General features: G+C 45.4%; 1 protein-coding gene across 1 annotated transcript in view; it reads right to left on the minus strand.

Annotated features, from left to right (window-relative positions):
• The window catches only part of LOC119436824 (ribonuclease 3), a 98138-nt gene that overhangs the window by 64376 nt on the left and 15635 nt on the right, over positions 1–18127 (minus strand). Inside the window, exons 2-4 of the mRNA XM_037703816.2 lie at positions 14972–15050; positions 11971–12078; positions 1925–2063 (exon numbers count right to left, since the gene is read on the minus strand). Of these exons, the coding sequence (XP_037559744.1) occupies positions 1925–2063; positions 11971–12078; positions 14972–15050 (326 nt within the window). The remainder of the gene's footprint in view (positions 1–1924; positions 2064–11970; positions 12079–14971; positions 15051–18127) is intronic.

Raw genomic sequence — 18127 nt, forward strand, 5'->3', positions numbered from 1 at the left:
ATTGTAAGAAATTCCATTTCTTTCACATTTTATGAGGATGACGTTTCCTAGCGTCTTAGACGAGCGACACATGGACGAGCGGCACTGTGTCCTTGTATTTTTCCCGATGTTAAATTGCCGCTCGCACTCTGTATTGCTCTGTGGTATCAACAAAATACCCAGCGTCACTTCGGCTGAGCACTACATTAAAAATACTCGAAGATGCTTTTTGCGCTAGCACTCCTTGATTTTAAAGTCATGACTGACCGTAGGCCTACGCAATGCCTGAGCGGCTGACGCCGAGGAGAACAATGGAGAGTCGAGTGTTGCTAGCTGCGGAACGCGGCATTCGCTCGCTAGCTTAATGAGACTAGGCCCACTAGGGCACCCAACAACCCCGTCAGCGGCTCCGAGGTGAACGAAATAGCGCATGTATAGGGTTTTCGCTACTAATCCAATTATGATGTGCTCGTAATGTTTTACACGATGAACTTCCAACTGGATTGGATTGGTTTGGATTCTTTTTCACAATGTGGCCTGACAAAGCGCTGGACGCGGATAGAAACAGGACACAAGTGCGATTTCCGGGAGATTTTCCTGTCAACCGTACAACCGGAAGAAATGGTCAAAATCCGGGAGTCTCCCGGGTAATCCGGGAGACTTGGCAGGCATGCACAATTAATGATTGCATGTGTGCACTATGTGCAACAGCACAATCAGCAATGAGCTGCATGAGCACTCGACAAGCATGGGTGGGCGCATTGTGGACTCTCGACACCTCAGTGTGTTCTGCAGAGGGTATTGAACCGAATTGTTAAATCACATTTTCTTTTTCACTTTGAAATGAAAAAAAAAAATTAAATTAAAAAAGGTTTTGCATTCTGGTTGGCCATATTCTCTGGAGCTTTTCATCCATGCATTGCCTACACTTGCGGCTCAAACCTGCGGCCTCATCTATAAATAGTGTGCACGAGCTTGCTGTCATTTTAAATGTGGCAGTGTCATGATGCTGGTTTTCAATGTGTCACCCATGAGGAAGCAGGTGTACTAGTAATACACTCGTGAGCGTTTAAAACGGGGCTTTCCTGAAATATCCAGCGCTGCGCTTTCACCTGGCGCTGTCGTTGGACGAGAAAGTTCAGTGGGCAGTTGCCACCTATGCCAAAGTGAATGTGACCCTGCGTATTTTGCTTCTCTTCGCAAAGTTTTTCCTCATTTGTTGTAACTGTCGGTTGAGGTTCGCAAATGTGCATACCACTGAACCTTCGGCAAAGTATTTTACTACCTTCAGCACGCCGCAGAAAAAGGAAGCTGGCAAACGTGCTGTTTACCCGGTTCAGACAAGTCACACAGATCAGACAACTCACATGCACAGTTTTCATCACCGATGATAAATGAGCAAATCGATTGAACCTGTTCTGCAGTTTAATGCAACGCGGAATATTTTTATAATTTTTTTTTGTACCTCTCAGCAAGTTGTTGACCTATATTCCAGATCAACTTATATTCCGATTTATTGGGTAGTTCCTAATTAGCTGTGTGTGTGACCAAAGCTTAGTAGCATAATCAATAGTTAAGAAACACTGCCAGGCGTAGATTGGTTTCAAAACACCAATTCGTTTGGCCACAATAAGTTTTTCTATTCTTTGAAATTGACACCCCCTATAGGGCAATTTTCACACCATCTAAATCTGGTCTTCTGACAGCCAATTGTGAAATGCATGCTGGATGAAGCAATAAAAAAAAATAATAAAGTTGCAATATCTTTAACCCACATGCAAACAGATAAAAAGGCCTTCTTCTTGGCCTTTTAAAGTAGACAAACGGTTGCATATGTTGTAGACAGCAAAGCACTCTCTGCATACTGTGTGGGTGTAGGTTTGCCTATTTCAATGTCACTGTCTCTGAAAGTTCAAGTGACGCTCTTCAAGCTCGTGAAACGTACCTCTTTTTCGTGTGTTGAGGTAGTGTATGCGCCGATCCCCATATTCTGGCTGCCTGATGCCACAGTTGCTCAGCGAGTTGCGTGCATGGTCTGGGTTAGTGCCAAAGTTCTGCCGGTAAGATGGGTGTGTCAATGCCAGCTGGAAAAGAAAACAGAAGGAAAAAAAAGAAACAGTTTAATGCAAATGGCCTCAGCATAGTTAAACATGAAGATTTTCCCCCGATATGGAGCAGACATCATCATTTTACTATAGAGTTTATGCTTCGCAATAGTCACAAAAGTGCGCTAAATCAAAGTGCACGCTGCGTGTCATGCAAGCCAGCAAAAGAGCACATCGGCCCAGCGGCAGCTTCGACAGATGGAGACAGCGCATATGCCACAGACAGCCAACGTGATCAACGGAGTCTAGAAGCTTCAACAAGATACGCGAAGGTTAAGAGGAGAGAGGGAGGGCACACACCGAAACACCCTCTCAGACCCAGACTCACAACGAGCCGAGAGAGAGAGAGAGAGAGAGAGAGAGAGGAATGTGACAGCCCGAGCGTACGCCAACGGATGAGTCGCCACCCTTCTCGAAGAGCCTTCGGAGCCGCGGTCGAAAACGCGAGAAATGTCTAGATTGTAGAAGATTCCCAGGCTTTGTGCATGCTATGGAAGCACGACTCCGTCAGAAAGCTCAAGAAACGCCAGCGAAGGCGATAAAAGCGCCGTGTGGGAATCAGTAGGGGGATCAGACCGCGCCAATGATGAGATGCGACTAAAAAAAAAAATTTAATTATGGGGTTTTACGTGCCAAAACCACTATCTGATTATGAGGCACGCCATAGTGGGGGACTCCAGAAATTTAGACCACCTGGGGTTCTTTAACGTGCACCTGAATCTAAGTACACGGGTGTTTTCCCATTTCGCCCCGATCGAAATGCGGCCGCTGTGGCCGGGATTCGATCCCGTGACCTGAGATGCAACTGAAGACTGACTGTCTGTGGAAGAAGGAGATTCCCCGGCAAGCTAACCGATGACCTCCTCGAGCGTCTGCATTTCCAGAAGAAGTTCCTTCTTCGAGATTTGCATCGAGCTATGCCGAGGTCGTCCGCCTCAAGACCAGCACAGGTGAATACAAGTGGACACTTTGTGTTCCTATTCATTCTGTACTGTACGTGTTGAGCTCTTAGTGCTTGTCGTTAATCATGTTTTAGAGTTTTGTTAACACTTATCTGAATTGCATTGCGATGTACCTAGCCGAAGTGTGTATATGTGCAAGTAACAGCCTTATTTGAAGAATACTTTTTGTTGTGTTTTGACAACTCTGGGCTCTGACTCGGTCCTTGGACCACTACCAGCGTTTGCTGGCTCACGAGAGGGCCCCTTATTAATTGTCCTTGCTTTCGTGGGATTATTTTCGGAAGCTGATATGTCGGCTTTGGAATTTGGCCTGGCGTTGGTGCCTCGTTCACGGGGTGTGTGACACCAATGCATGAGGAACTAGAGCTTTTCAGTCATGAGTGCGGTGTGTTTCTTATTATGACAGGTTGTTTTATGGCACATAGTTAAACTGTGTGTCTGGTTGTTGTGATGAACAAAATAAACATGATGAATCTGGTTGCATGCTACAGTGAAATTTCGATATAATGAACTTCAGGGGACTGCAGCAAATGGTTCATTATTTTGAAAAGTTGTTATAGAGAAAGCCCCAAAATTAACCATTCTGCCCATTAACTCATCAGATCATAAGGTGTCACCATATGAGCTACCCACAAAGACGTCGCTGTTGGCTATCGACCCACGCTGTTGCTATTAGCCATAGATTCCGGCCACACGCACCACCGAAGCACCGTGTAATAAGAGTGATACGCTCAAAACAGACACTGACACCGAGAAAACCACCGACAAAAAGGAAGCTCCATGTCGCCTCCAAAGCGCAATGTTTCTTGTTTTCGTTTTTCACATTCCTTGCCGTGGACACCGCTACTGTCTTGCTCGAGGCGGACACCTGAACTATTTTAAAGCGCAAGCACGCATAAATGATACCCCCCAGAAAGTACAAAGTGTGACCGTGTGGCAAGTAGGGCCGCAGAAAGAAGCGCGAAAGAGGCATGCAGAAAGAAGGGCGAAAGAAGGAAGAGACGCGCCTCCGTTGCTAGGCGACACTTGTCTGGGCGGAGCATGCGTTCGCGAAACCTGATGCGTCGTTGCCTCAGCTAGTGTTCGAACGAATAGGTCTTGCGCGCGACAATTGCCACTTTGGGACCTTCTCAGAACGAACGGCTCGCCCGACTGTTCAGCTGACAGACTGTTACCTTGCCTCGGAATGAAAAAGCATGAGTCGAGAGCGAAAGTATTTGGTGGTGATGCCCGACCCGATGCACGCCTTCTCGCCTCACTGGTCCTGCTGCTCTACTGAGCTGCACTGTTGGAATATCCGAATACATACGGAAAGGGCGTGCGTGAAAGAACCTGTGTGCACGTGCAGACGACAGCCGTTTCCCTTGTGACGTGATGCTTTACCGATTCGCATGATTGTCGCGCTGCTTTCGAGTCACTCCACGACTTCTATCGTGGGCGATTGGCCTACGAGAGGCGGCCGCCCCGCTTTTCGACGTGCCGATGCAGCGTGCCAGCATCCTTTCTTTATTTTTTTCTCAGGCGCCGTCTCAGGTCTTCTGAACCCATGCGCTGCAGCGTCCGGTTTCTGCGCCTAGTCATCTGCTAGCCTCCTGTTTACGCTGCCGTGAGTGGATACACGGAAATTTAAGAATCCCAAATTTTGGAATATGAGTTCGTAGTAGCTGAGGTGTTGTTAAGATGACATGGAAACTGAATAATGATCGTTATTCTGAAAAGTATGGTATTCTGAAGTTTGTAGTACTGAAATATTTTTACATTGAAACCATAAGAAATCATGAGGGGATTTCTGAAAAGTTTGTTTATGTGAGGTTCGTAGTAACGAGATTTTACTGTATTGTCTGTATAATGTAATGCCACCTTATTACTGTCCATGTCAAGCAAACTATATATGAATGTCACATTCTCAGCTGGTTTAGAAATTCTATCCCAGCTTTCTTGCTGGTCAGTATTTCAAGCACATTAAAAACTAAAAGGACAACCAAATGTGGTGCTCTCGAAACTGCACATCTCAACAAGTTCCCTTTGTCACTACAATACCTTGATGAGAATCCAAGGTGTCCACCAAGTTGGCATATTGAAACTCCCTCATTATTCCAGGTTTTCCCTGACTCTTCCATGAACATTCCCTGGCAGTCTACAACACCGAGGTGTGGGCGCAAGGAAAAAAATTTATTTATACCTTGCCAAGTTATAATGCCAGCACATAATTTTCAGCAACTACTACCAGGAAGCTGCAAATCAGTTTGGATGCACAATCAGATTCGACTGGTTCATGAGTTTCATGATATTCACACTACTCTGGCCAGGCTCACACTTCCAAAACCAGTAGAAGACAGACCATTATTTGCGGAATGTGTAGGTTCAGTTGAAAACTTCACTCCTTTCTAGCCTACCACAAGCTTCACTATACTCACTCAAGCTGCTAAGCTCCCTGATTCAAAGCAACCAGGGTAAAAATTCTGTTCCTACAGTATAGACCACTTCTAACGTAACCGTTTATAGTGCAGAACTGGCTACAACGCGGCCTTTCCGGACTCCCGTTTACCCTCCCATAGAACTCCATGTACACGCATACCGCTTACAGTGCAGCCGCGTGAGACGAAGTACCAGTTATAATGAGGCTTCCGTGGGAAAATCTCGCCAACAAGGGCGGCAGCGAGCACGCTTCTCAACAAGGTGCGTGCTCCCAGCCGGCGTATGCATTATTCAATGCAATCAAACTCTCGTTAATTCGGACTTAATTGGCCGCATATCGGTTAATTCGGACTACTTTCAGAGCTCGGTGAGAGAGGAGCGCCGCAAATGCGCGACGCAAAAGAGCAAGAACGGCGCTAGCGTCCAACCCAAATGAAGCGGCGGAGTCGCATCGCCACAGCCATCAGTTGAAATCGTACGTGGATGATAGCAACACCGGAACGCTTCGAGCCTATTTGTGACTTTGAAGCCTGTATTCTTGCGTTTACCGCCACGCATAACACCGCGTTGGCCGCGGGCTTTCGTAATTGCGTAGTCGTCATCCACGATCGCGTCTATAGCGGCCGCGGTTTTCTCCGCAGTGGTTGCGGCGAACAGTAGTTTTGATTTTACTCTGTACGCACGTCGGCCGCGTGCCTAAAAAACTGCGTAGTCACCATCGATGATTGCATCGATAGCGACAGCGGTTTCGACTGCTCCCTCCTCCTCTCCCCCCCCCCCCCCCAGTTGTTGCAGCGAATGGTAGTTAATTCGTCCAGACTCGGTGCGTGCGTCAGACGCGTGCCTTCAGCACCGCAAAGTTGCCATTCATAATCGCGTCGATAGCGGTCACGGATTTTTCCACAGGGGTTGCGGCAAACAATTGATTCGTTTTGACTCGGTGCAAAGCTGTCGAGCTTGAAGAGCACTGGCTACATCGTTATTATGTTTTCGCCAGCTCACTGGCGAAAACGTAATCTCGATGTGCGCGCGATAGTACAAAGCATGTCTACATGCTTGGTCTACATGTTTTGCATACGTGCAGGGCTTGAAAATCGTTGTTTTGGTTATAGTGCGGTACCGCTTATAGTGCAGATATTCGCAACTCCGGCGACTTACGTTATAAGCGGTCTACATTGTACTTGAATTTTCCAGAACTAACAAGTTTCCTGGACATTACAGGTTTTCCTTGATGGTAGATGCCCTCAAATTATGGCTACTGTTATTTCTATGATTAAAAAGATGGGCAGTTTTTTTGCCCAGCAAGTATTTTTTAAAAGACTGCTCCACTTAACAGTGTAGAATTGTAGACTGCTAAGCCATCAATGCTGGGATCATGTTGAAACTGTAGTATAAGCACACAGGATAAAATCTTCTCTTCGTCAGATATGTTCATGTGGTAATTTCACCGAGCACTTCTCAGTGCAGAATGATTTCAGAGCATAAAACATATGGCCACTTAGCATAAAACAGAAATAAAATGGGAAAGGGACAATGGGAGTGCTCTTTCAACTGTTTATACTGCTTAAATTCTGGGTAGAAGTAGGGACACAGCAGCACGTGAATTATTAGAGACTTTTCATATTAAGAAGCGAGGTACGTCATGTATCAGTGACATGTCAGCTGCACTCTTTCCTTCAGAGAGACGGTTTTTTCAAGAGCCTGTTGCAAGCGCAGCGATGCTCGTTTGAAGCTTTTTTTTTTTATATGTTGCGCAGTGCATGTTTCTACACATTGGAAATCATTTTAAGCAGAATAAACAGTCGCATTAGTGTTCTCCTTGTTCTCTTCCCTATTTGTTTCCATTTTGTGCTTAGTGGAACAGGCTTTATGGTGTGAAATTGTTCAGTATAAACTGACTAGCCAAGCAACACATATTACAGTGGAATCTCGATAAGAATCTCACGGGGTCCCGAAAAATATTCGTATTAGCCGAAATTCGTATCATCGAAACACAATTAAAACTAGCTAAATTAAAGAGTCAAAGGTGAACTCACTCAGGCACACGTATGTAAAAAGCATTTACAGTATAGACCACTTCTAACGTAACCATTTATAGTCCAGAAATGGCTACAACTCGGCCTTTTCCGACTCCCATTTACCCTCCCATAGAACTCCATGTATACGCATACCACTTACAGTGCAGCCGCATGAGACGAAATACCGATTATAATGCGGCTTCCGCGGGCAGCGCGGGAGGGAGGGAAGGAGGGAGGGAAGGAGGGAGGTCTGCCAACAAATGCGTTCTTGTACTTTGCGCCTGTGCCAGCTGTCGGTGTTCACGCGAACCGTATCTTGAAAGCAATCTCCACGCGGCTCTGACCTTTGTATGCGCTGTGCTTACACCGCTCAGTTTCCGTTAAAGCGATAGACCGCACGAACGTTCACTCGCTGTGGCGGCCGCGCTTCCCCATGCCTGCGTGGGGAAAAGCATAAAAGGAAAAGCACAAAAGCAACAAAAACGCCACCGCTTCGCACTCTTCGTGCCCAGTCGCGGCCTCCGCACTGTCCGGCGCCACGCCCGCGCCTCCGCACCATAAGAGAAAGGGAGAAAGCACGTGACTGCACGCTCTTCTCTTTCGCGGCCGTCGGTGGGGCGGCGTTTATTCGTATCAACCGACGTGGGTCGAAAATCTATTTGTAACAACCATTCTCTAGCACGTTGCAAAGTAATGGGACTCGGTCGGGACCACAGAAAAATTCGTATCATCCGGAAATTCGTATTAGCCGCGATCGTATCATCATCGAGATTCCATTGTACTGACTTCTCAGTACAGCACCGACAGTCACCAACATATTTTTTGGACACAAGTGGGCTGGACAAACGTCTAGGTACTTGGGAAATCCAAAAAATTAATTTCAATGAAAAAAGAATATTCATTACTTTTTATAATGTTTTTAAAATGGCAGCAATGCAGAATCTTTGTTAACAGACCTTTCTTCAGTATTCTGTTTCAGTGAAGTAAATTAACTCTATGTTTTGTGATGGTTACACAGCCCTATGCACATTGCAAGTTGTTGCGATACCATGAAGTCATGAAGGGCAGGTGTTGCATGCGACATTAACTGCAAGACGAATTCAGCCCAGTGCTTTCTGCCTATGTGAGAGCTTCCGCCATTCCTCTGAACGTGGCAGACGCCTGCAGCAGACACCAAATGGTTGCCCGCGGACCCGAAAGCCATTTCTACAGCTTTAAAACATGCACTCACGCATTAAAAATCAAATATAATATTACATTTTATCTTTAATTGGAGAGTGCATGTTTTATTTAAGTTATGTTCCTTCCTCGCCAGACGAGTTCCCGTCGAACACTTGACTATTCTACAGCCACCAGTCTGGCCCATGCATGTGATTTTGGGCCCGATTGCTAATCAGGACTAGTGTCAGTATGAACAGATTATAGTGGCAATCTTCCTGTGACTGCTTGGTGCCTGCCACCACACTGGCTGAGAGAAAAATCTCGTCAAAGCCACACCGAGAAGTTGCCAGGCGTAACCAGTGCTGTTGTGTCAGCAGTTGGTGACTAAGGTATCGTTTGGTGTCATGTTGATTAATATATCTAAATTCAAGCCTTGCTAAGGAAAGCAACAGTACAAGTTACAAGTTCAGCGGTAGCAACTTTGTTCACGGACACCCATGTTTGTAATGGCACATATGCGATCACGTTTGAAAAATCCAGTGGAACATCTTAAAGCTTTGAAGGTTTTGGTTACCATTATACACTGGTTTGGAGGTGCCAAGAGTAAGTCCAAATACTGTATATTCTCATGTAAGGGCCTCACATTTTTTTCAACAAATTTCATCCTGAACTTCGTGGGTGCATCCCACACATGAGCAAAAAGTAAATAAATTTGTATTTGCTCTAAAAAAGTAAAGTCACTGGACTGTTATGAGCGGGTAAAGTAAATTAGCTATGCAAGCATTAGCTAATTAGCTATGGCGCAGGCTAGGCACTTTCGCTCCCAATCTTGAGCTCACCTAATAGCTTGGGGTCTGATGGTCCTGCTTCCTCCATGACATTTCAGTGTAGAGGATGTTTTATTGTAGTAGTCTCATTAAACTACTACGCTCTTCTCCAATGCTTAAGTGCTCTCCAGCTTTCTAAGCATACACTGGCACAGCCTGGCGTGCAGCAGCGCACCGAGCAAGGCACTGCCACAGGCATTCCTGATAATATGATGTTAACATCATCTGGTTAACGTGACATGGATGCAAAACTTCCACGATACTACGAGCACACTTCGTGGGTTTCACCGGCCATTATGTGCAGAAGGCAACACCGTCTGGAGGTATTACAGACAACCGAGCTCTGCATTATGTCACGGAACACCCCTCTCTGATTGGTGGAAGTGTACACAGTGTCGCATGCACTTCCATCAGTGACAGCACCTTCTGGTGCATCTCTCGCCTCTGTTGGTGTGGACAGCGCCTATGGCGCAAAACTGAGCAACGAGCCAAGAAATGCTAATGCTTTAAAAAGAAGCTACTTGCTGCCGTGTGCGATGACCGTGGGAAGTCTGTATTTCAGCTTCATTTGTTACTCTATTCGTCGTCACTGGCACATAACCGCAGAGCAGCTGAAATCTGGTTTAGGGTACGGCCACGCTAGCGGCAAAAAACGCACATCATGCCGCGAGCGGCAAGTTGCCACGCATGAGCGCCTTGCCGCGAGGCCACGTGGATCGCAAAGTGTGGATCGGCGCACGGGCAGAATGTCCGCATCACTCACCGACCCCACCCAAAAGAAGTGCCTTTGACCTTTTGCGCCCAAGTAACCCCGCCGTTAGGTGGCGTTGGCAGCGCGCCGCTCGCGCCATCTCTCGTAACATCTACGCCGACCGCCGCTGGCGCTTAGCTATGCGAGGAAGCCGGATTGCAGGAGACGGGAGCCATGGAGGGAAAACAACATCAGGGCGCTTGCTCACGCCAGCATTTTGACAGTGAGCATCCGCAGACACCAAGTGTGATGAATTCATGTTTGCTTGTGCGCGTTGACACCATGCTTGTTAATCAAGCTAATAAGCAAATGTTTCCAAGTTTATAGGGCCGATAAAACTACTATCCTTACTTCGAAAAGCTGTCTACTAATTTGCTATCGCAATCGATGCTTTGCCTGATGGGGCAAAACTGCGACCTTTTATTCCAAACCCGCCATAAGCCTTTCATGGTAGATCAAAATGGCTGAGACCTAGCCCCATATGAGCATAAACACAGACTAGAATAGTTTTAGGCTATACCGGTCCTGGGGACAGAAATGCCCACCAGCTGTGCCATGCAACGTTACTAGAACCAACTTAATGTTGGCGCTGCGCGCCTCCCTAATATCTAGTTTGCTCGCAGCGACCTCAGCATATATACTTTTCGTTGTTCTGCGCCTCAACTAGGGAGCACCGTGCCACTTGGCCTAGTCTACCATATTCTAGTACACTCTAGTACACTCTAATACACTCTCAGCCACTTGCTGGCGCGTGCGGCCACCGGCCAATTGCCGGAAGCGCCGGAAAGTCCCATTTTATGAGCGCGAAAATTAAGAGAAAATGTGCGGGAGGCACCGTCGCATGGTGTGCGGAATGTGAACGGCTGCACTCTTTCTCTGAGACATTCTAAAAACACAATCGGCCATTTCTGAAGAAAACTTATGGAGAACTATGAGCATAGAGTGTTCACACTAAAGAAAAGCTAAATCTCACTCAACAATCTATTAAAAATATGAGCTTCCCTACTGCACATTAAAAAAAATTATTTTTTTCCCAAAATCACATAGCAATACCTGCTCACCTAGCAACATAAAAATTCGAGAGACTGCCCCGCAGGGGAAAGAGGGTAACAAATTTTAACCCCCCCCCCCCCTTTCAATTTGCTTCTTCTTTTTGTGCTCATATCACAGGTGCACGTGGTACTGAATCCATACTTGTCACCTTTCCGCGAAGTGACAATGCACGGAAACTAAGTCGTGTATGATCTCAGAAATACTTGCAAGTACTTCTTGGCTTTTGAAAACGCCATCGATCATTCCAACTAAACTTGGGAAAACACAAAGAGTAGTTCGGCGTTCCACACTACACTCGACGTTCTGACAAAGCCAACTAAAGCCTAGGCACCCACTGTCATTTAACGGCCAGATTGCTAAAAAAGCGCGAACCAGTCTGGGATGAGCCAATCTGGAAAATCCAATATGGCAGCGCCCGTCAGATGCTCTCATTCGTGGTGGTGCCGGTGGCCACTACTTCGATTCAAGGTGCATGCTGGTGACTAACTGCTCCTGCACTGCTTTCCTGAATGGTTATATTATAGAGCGTAATAGTATTATAGCGATAGGGCGTTAAAAAAACAAAAAAAAAAACTCTGTGCTGTGGCGGCTACTTTCCGGGAGACTTGAGGTCGCGTCCGTAGAATCGGGAGATGTGTTTAAACGTCGGGAGGGTCCCGGATAATTCGGGAGAGTTGACAGCTATGCATAGCCCACCTGGAGAAGATAACGGTCCTTAAATTCAGTCCCAATGATGCTTTCCAGAAAGTCCAGAGACTTGTGGAAGCGAAGGTGGCACACAAGCACGGGAAGCAGCAGGGCATGCTGTGTGAGAAACAGGATGAATTATTGTTATGCTGCTGAATAAAAAATAAAATGAAGGCAGCTTTAATAACTCTATCTGCAGCACAGCATTTGCATTACAATAAGTAGCCCACTCTAGTGTGCTTTCAAAAGGCACGCTCTCCGTGCTTTTCCTCCTAATGTGTATGTAGCATCAACTGCTAATGCTAAGGGTGGCGCTAATTAACCCTTATCAGAAAAGATTACTGCAATGAAAAAATCAAGAGCACTGCTGTACTCACACAAAAAACTCACCATCTGAAAATCCAAAATGGCATGTTAATGGTATTCTAATAATTCAATAAATGGTTGATATTTAAAAAAAATGAATGTCCAAATTAATTGTTTTGCACATACAGCCAAATATGATATCAGACCTAATTAAATCAAACTATCTCTTATATAGAACAATTTTTGCACATTGTGACGTTGCAGTGAAAGCAAAGGAGAAGAGAATTTAGTAGAGGAAAGGCAAAGAGGGTGGCCTGAGCTAATTATGCTCTAGCCTGCTACCCTGCACAGGGGAAGGAGGAAAGCGGAGATAAATGAGCGATGAAAGATGATGATGACAGGAAGAAGGGATGGTATATGCAATAACCACATAGCACAGTGGTTTCAAGTCTCGAGTCTAGTCCGGTGCTCTTCAAATAGTTTATAACAGCCCTTGTAGCTGCTGTTGCTACTGCGTGTTCACACAGTGCGGCCAAAATAGCACTTTCTGACAATGTTTGCCTTAAGCTGCAGTGAGAATACAGAGCAAAACATAGGGTTACATCTATTAACTAAAATGGTATCTACACCTAATAGATCGAACTCCATGCAGTGTCAAACGTCTCCATAAGTTGGATGTCTTGTGCAGGCATGTCATTCTCATACTGATCATAAAGGAAGCAAAAACAAAAAACTTTGCCTGTTGCTGTGGCGTGTGCCATGCACAAATTTTCAAAGCCAGGCAGGGCACCATGACGTACTGGTTCAACAGCCCCTCAGAAGAATCACATATATTCCGCAGCCCCAACTGAATGACTGTGCTAAGCATCTTGATACCACGCACCGCATTGCATGTCCTACCAACCCCAGTAATAGCTGTAACCACGGTGGAAGAACAAAGACAGGTGTCTGAACTAGGCTGCCACACCGATGACTTTTTCGGTTGTGGTTTAGGTCTCTCTCAGCAGATGGCGCGGATGATAGGGGGGTGAAGCACAGCAGCTGGTTCAGTGCGTGGGGCTCCTCAAACACGCGTGCGCTTAACAGAATCACTATTAAATTGTCTCATATATGCCTGTGTGCCAGTCTAAGCCTCTGGCAAGCCTTTGGGAAGCAAGCTTAGGTATATCCTTTTAAACATCTAAGCTTAGTAGCACTATCTAAACGTAAATGTGCTTTGCAACTCGTGAAAGTTCACTGTAGAGACAGCGTGTTTACTAGTGCTCAACTTTGATACAATTGCAAAACTACCTGGCTATTGCAAGTGCAAAGCTTCTCAAGTTGTGCACATAAGTCATAAACCCACAGCTTACCAATTGCAGCTATGTTTGTGGTTAGCATGCATGCCAAGCATGCACATTGCTACAACCGTGCAAGTTACTTTTAATATTCGTTATTTTAATCTGGATTATATTGCAAGTTACTCAATTCAAACATTTTATTTACGCCGAGTGGTGTCCCCTAGTCTATTGAATGCTAACACGGCACGCTAGGGCATAAATTCAAGAAACACAAATGCACGACTATACAGACATTTCTCAAAGGGATATACATTAATGTCTGAATGATGTACATGATAGCTAGAATTATGTGATAACGATTGTTCGTGACCAAAACAATGTTTAAAAGTATGCAGAAATTCCACTGCAGTTGTCTAAGTATGTGTAAGCATAGCCTCAAATTTAGTTTGGCCCACTTCCAAATTTCAAGTTGGCCCACCCCCAAATTTAGGTTGACCCACCCCCACATTTCAAGTTGGTCCACCCCCAAATTTCACATTGGCCTACCTCTACTAAGCTTCCCCTTGCATTTTCTATGGAGCCCTAGTATCCCTATGGGTATTATCTCTGATCAATTTTTTTTTTCAATTGTTCCTTATCGCTATAAAGCTACCAAGCATCTACATTTACACTATTATAACGATTCAATCTTTTAACTTGTGCAATTTACAAGGCATTACACTTTTCGCACGACGGGCTGGGGCAGCAGACAACAGGAAATGATGACCCCCCAACACTGCAGCGCTCCTGCCGGCAAAGGGATGAAGCACGAACAAAGAACTAGTCAACTTGCTCTGCAGACAGATGGCACCGTTCAGACACCTGTCTGTTCTTCCACAGTGGTTGCAATCAATTGCTTACAGAAGCAATGCTCACGGTTGGTTTCTGCTTAAATGCCACTGGGCACCGCTCAGTAACTGGCACTTTGCGCCTTTGCAAGCGGGCAAATAAATTCACTAATTGGCGGATCAGGCAAAATGGCAAAATGTTGAAACTTGAAGTTCTTATGAGCACTTATGAAAGCCTACACAAAAGGCCAGAGCTATTTTTGTCCAGAGTCGAAACCTTAGATGCAAAACAAAACCAGTGTCAGCAAAACCAGTTCCAAGACACTACTTGAAAACTAATATATTGTATAATATACCAAAAACTAAACCATAATTTGCAGAGATAATAGTTACTGAAAGAATTTCATCAAGCATCACCTCCATCACTGTTCTTTATTTTTTCCTACTTTTTAAAACTTAAATACAGCCAATGAGTACACATGAAAGATACTCCATACACTCATACAATTAGCTATTTGTATTAGCAACTAGTATAAACATGATCAATGCATGAAATAAAACCATGCAAAAAAAGAAACACCGGGAGCCTGTAAATACCTGTACAACATCACACATGATGCCTGTCCGGTAGAAGCCCTTGCTGCTTACTACCACAGTAACGTCCCTCTTCAAGTTGCTGGTGTGGATATAAAAGAAAGAAAGAAACATAGCATGTTCAGGCAAGCAATACATACGTGACTGGCAAGATGTTAATTCAAGGTAAAAATGAAAAAGTTATATCTATACAAGTCTAAAAGTATAAAATTTTGAACCTTACAGTCACAAGTACGGTGACCTGCAAGCCTCCCTCCTGTTGGTCTAATTAGAATGACATTTTACATGTAATAGAACACTAATAAATCTTAGTGCAAGCCCTGGTCTTACACCTCCAATCAATGCAATGGCCCATGCTTTATAAAGGTAAGAGTGAATTCTAGTTAAGTACACAATAAAAAATCAAACAAATAAACAGAAAGCTTAACAAAGGTAGCAATACAAGCAATGAAATCATACAATGGCTTACAGAAAATCCAGCCCAATGGGATGCTAAAAGTGAAAATGCTGTGAACATTGCACAGCCTGCAGCGAATATGGCTCATCAAAATGAATCCTGAATGGCTACTTAACATATAGAGGTGCTGCATCACTTAAACTTCATGGAAGTCTCTCACCAATTGACTGCTGTGGCCAAAGTATGCATAGTCAAAAATGATTCAAATGAAAACCTTAAATATACAGTAGTGAACAGAAATAGCGTACAATTTTCATGAAAATGTGCCTTACTGCTAGCAGTGGCCTAAAGAACTTCTGACAAGCAGCAGAAACTAAGTGGAAAGCCACACATAGTCAAAGTAGTAGTGCAAATGTGGTGGCTACTGTAGCACCATGCCCTGGATAGGAGTAGCATTCTGTTATATAATTTTTCTACAACCATCCAACCAAGAAAGCTAACTGAAAAATAAAGCCACAGTGGATCAATAAACGCCTGTTCCTGCAGCACGTGTACTACAAATAAAAATGTTAGGTTGGCATGGCTTGGATAAAAGATTGATGGAAGACATGTTTTATTGCCAATTCTGCGCCTGCATCTTGCTGTGTTGACTGTAAAGTTGAGTCCACTTACAAAGCAGTATTGTCCAACAATACTGCTTCTAACAATATATCAGATATAACATGAAAAATCACCGCACCATAAAATTCATAATGTGTTTTATAGTAAAATAAACAGCTTACTACGATGCTTTCATGCCAAGTTGCCAGTTACATAATTTCAAAAGTATGATGCAGCAGGAATAAAAAAATTAAATGGGGTTGCAAGTTCCGTGTGATGGCAACGCATCATGTGCACATGCATACGTGCAGTGCGCTCCTCACCCCTTGAAGCATCAATCGACAGCTCAAAACACCAAGCCAGGTAAAGCATTCTCCATCTCATGGCCTCGCCTGCACACGTGGACAGAAAGTTACACGAGACGCATGCTTCCGTGTTTCCCTGGCACCTTGGCAGTCCCGTTGTCCCTTTCCAGTGCACTTCTGCGCCTCATACAGCCACTGTGGTTTCGCAAGATGGCTACACTGTGCGCTAATTTCCACCAGTACTTTGACTCTGCTGGTTTGTTTGACAATTGTAGAGCTTGCACAACGATGGAGGGACCTCTGACACCTCCACTTCTCATGCACGATGCAGCAGGAAAGGAAGAGCAAGCACACAGCGATAATGGTGGAAATTCAGCATAGCAGGCCACAACAAAGGTAAGAAGGTGCGTGAGTTGGGGCAAAATTATAGACTCTCACGGTCGAACATCTGAATGATCATTCATCCCCATGGAAACTGCTCGAAAATCAGAACAAAATCGTGGGCAGGGGGCAGAAGAGGATGCGACACAGCGTCAAGAAAGAAGGTGAACAGGCACTGTACCAGTGGTTTCTGAACACTCACACACACGCAACCTACTGATCAGTTGGCCAGTCCTGGTGGAGAGGCAAAACTCTTTCTTTACGTGCTTCAAGACGTTGACTTTCACCTAGGTGGATGCTGGATCCGATGCTCTAGAAAAGGCCCCAAGCCATTTCTGCCACTTTGAACATAATTTAAATAAACATGCACAGTGAAATCTCTATATAATGAACTTAAGGGGACCACGGTTCTTCTTCTTTCTGGGGTTTTACATGCCAAAACCAGTTCTGATTATGAGGCACGTCGTAGTGGAGGGCCCTGTTTTAGTTTTGACCACAAGGGGTTCTTTAACGTGCACTACAACGCAAGCACACGGGCATTTTTGCATTTCGCCTCCATCGAAATGCGGCCGCCACGGCCGGGGTTCCATCTCGCGACCTCGTGCTCAGCAGTGCAGCGCCTTTGCTAACTGAGCCACCGTGGCGAGTGGGGACCACGGTAAATGATTCGTTATTCTGAAAAGTCGTTATAGTGAAAGCCCCAAAATTAACCATTCAGCCCATTAACCCATCAGTTCATAAGTTGTCACCATATGAGCTATCCATGAAGACGTCGCTGTTGGCTCTCGGACCGCGCTGTTGCTATTTGCCATGGATTCCAGCCCCACGTACCACCGAAACAGTGTAATAACAGTAACGTGCTCAAAAAAGACGCTGACACCGAGAAAACTACCGGCAAAAAGGACGCTCCATGTCGCCTCCAAAGCACAATGTTTTTTGTTGTTTGTTTTTCACATTTCCTTGCCGGGAACACCACAACTGCCTTGTTCGAGGTGGACACCTGAACTATTTGTAAATGACACCGCCCGGAAAGTACAAAGTGTGACCGTGTGGAAACCCCACAAGTACGGAGGTTATATTTCTCCGTGCACGTAGCATAGCCAGTACGGCCGCAGAAAGAAGCGCGGAACAGGTGCGCGGAAAGAAGGGCAAAAGAGCCGCGCTTCCGTTGCTAGGCGACACTGGTCTGGGCGGAGCATGCGCTCGCAAAACCTGATGCATTGCTGCCTCAGCTAGTGTGCGAACAGTCCTGTGCGTGACAATGGCCACTTCGGGACCTTCTCAAAAAGAACGGTTTGCCTGACTGTTCAGTTGACACTCGGAACGAAAAAGCGCGAGTCGAGAGCTAAAGTATTTTGCGGTGATGCCTAACCCGATGCGCGCCTTCTCACCACACTGGTCCCGCTACTCTACTAAGCTACGCTGTTGGAGTATCCGTCCACGCGAGGCCTTCGGGCACACTGCACCGCTGTAGAG

This window comes from Dermacentor silvarum, chromosome 1, assembly GCF_013339745.2.
Source record: "Dermacentor silvarum isolate Dsil-2018 chromosome 1, BIME_Dsil_1.4, whole genome shotgun sequence".
In the NCBI taxonomy this organism is placed as follows: domain Eukaryota; kingdom Metazoa; phylum Arthropoda; class Arachnida; order Ixodida; family Ixodidae; genus Dermacentor; species Dermacentor silvarum.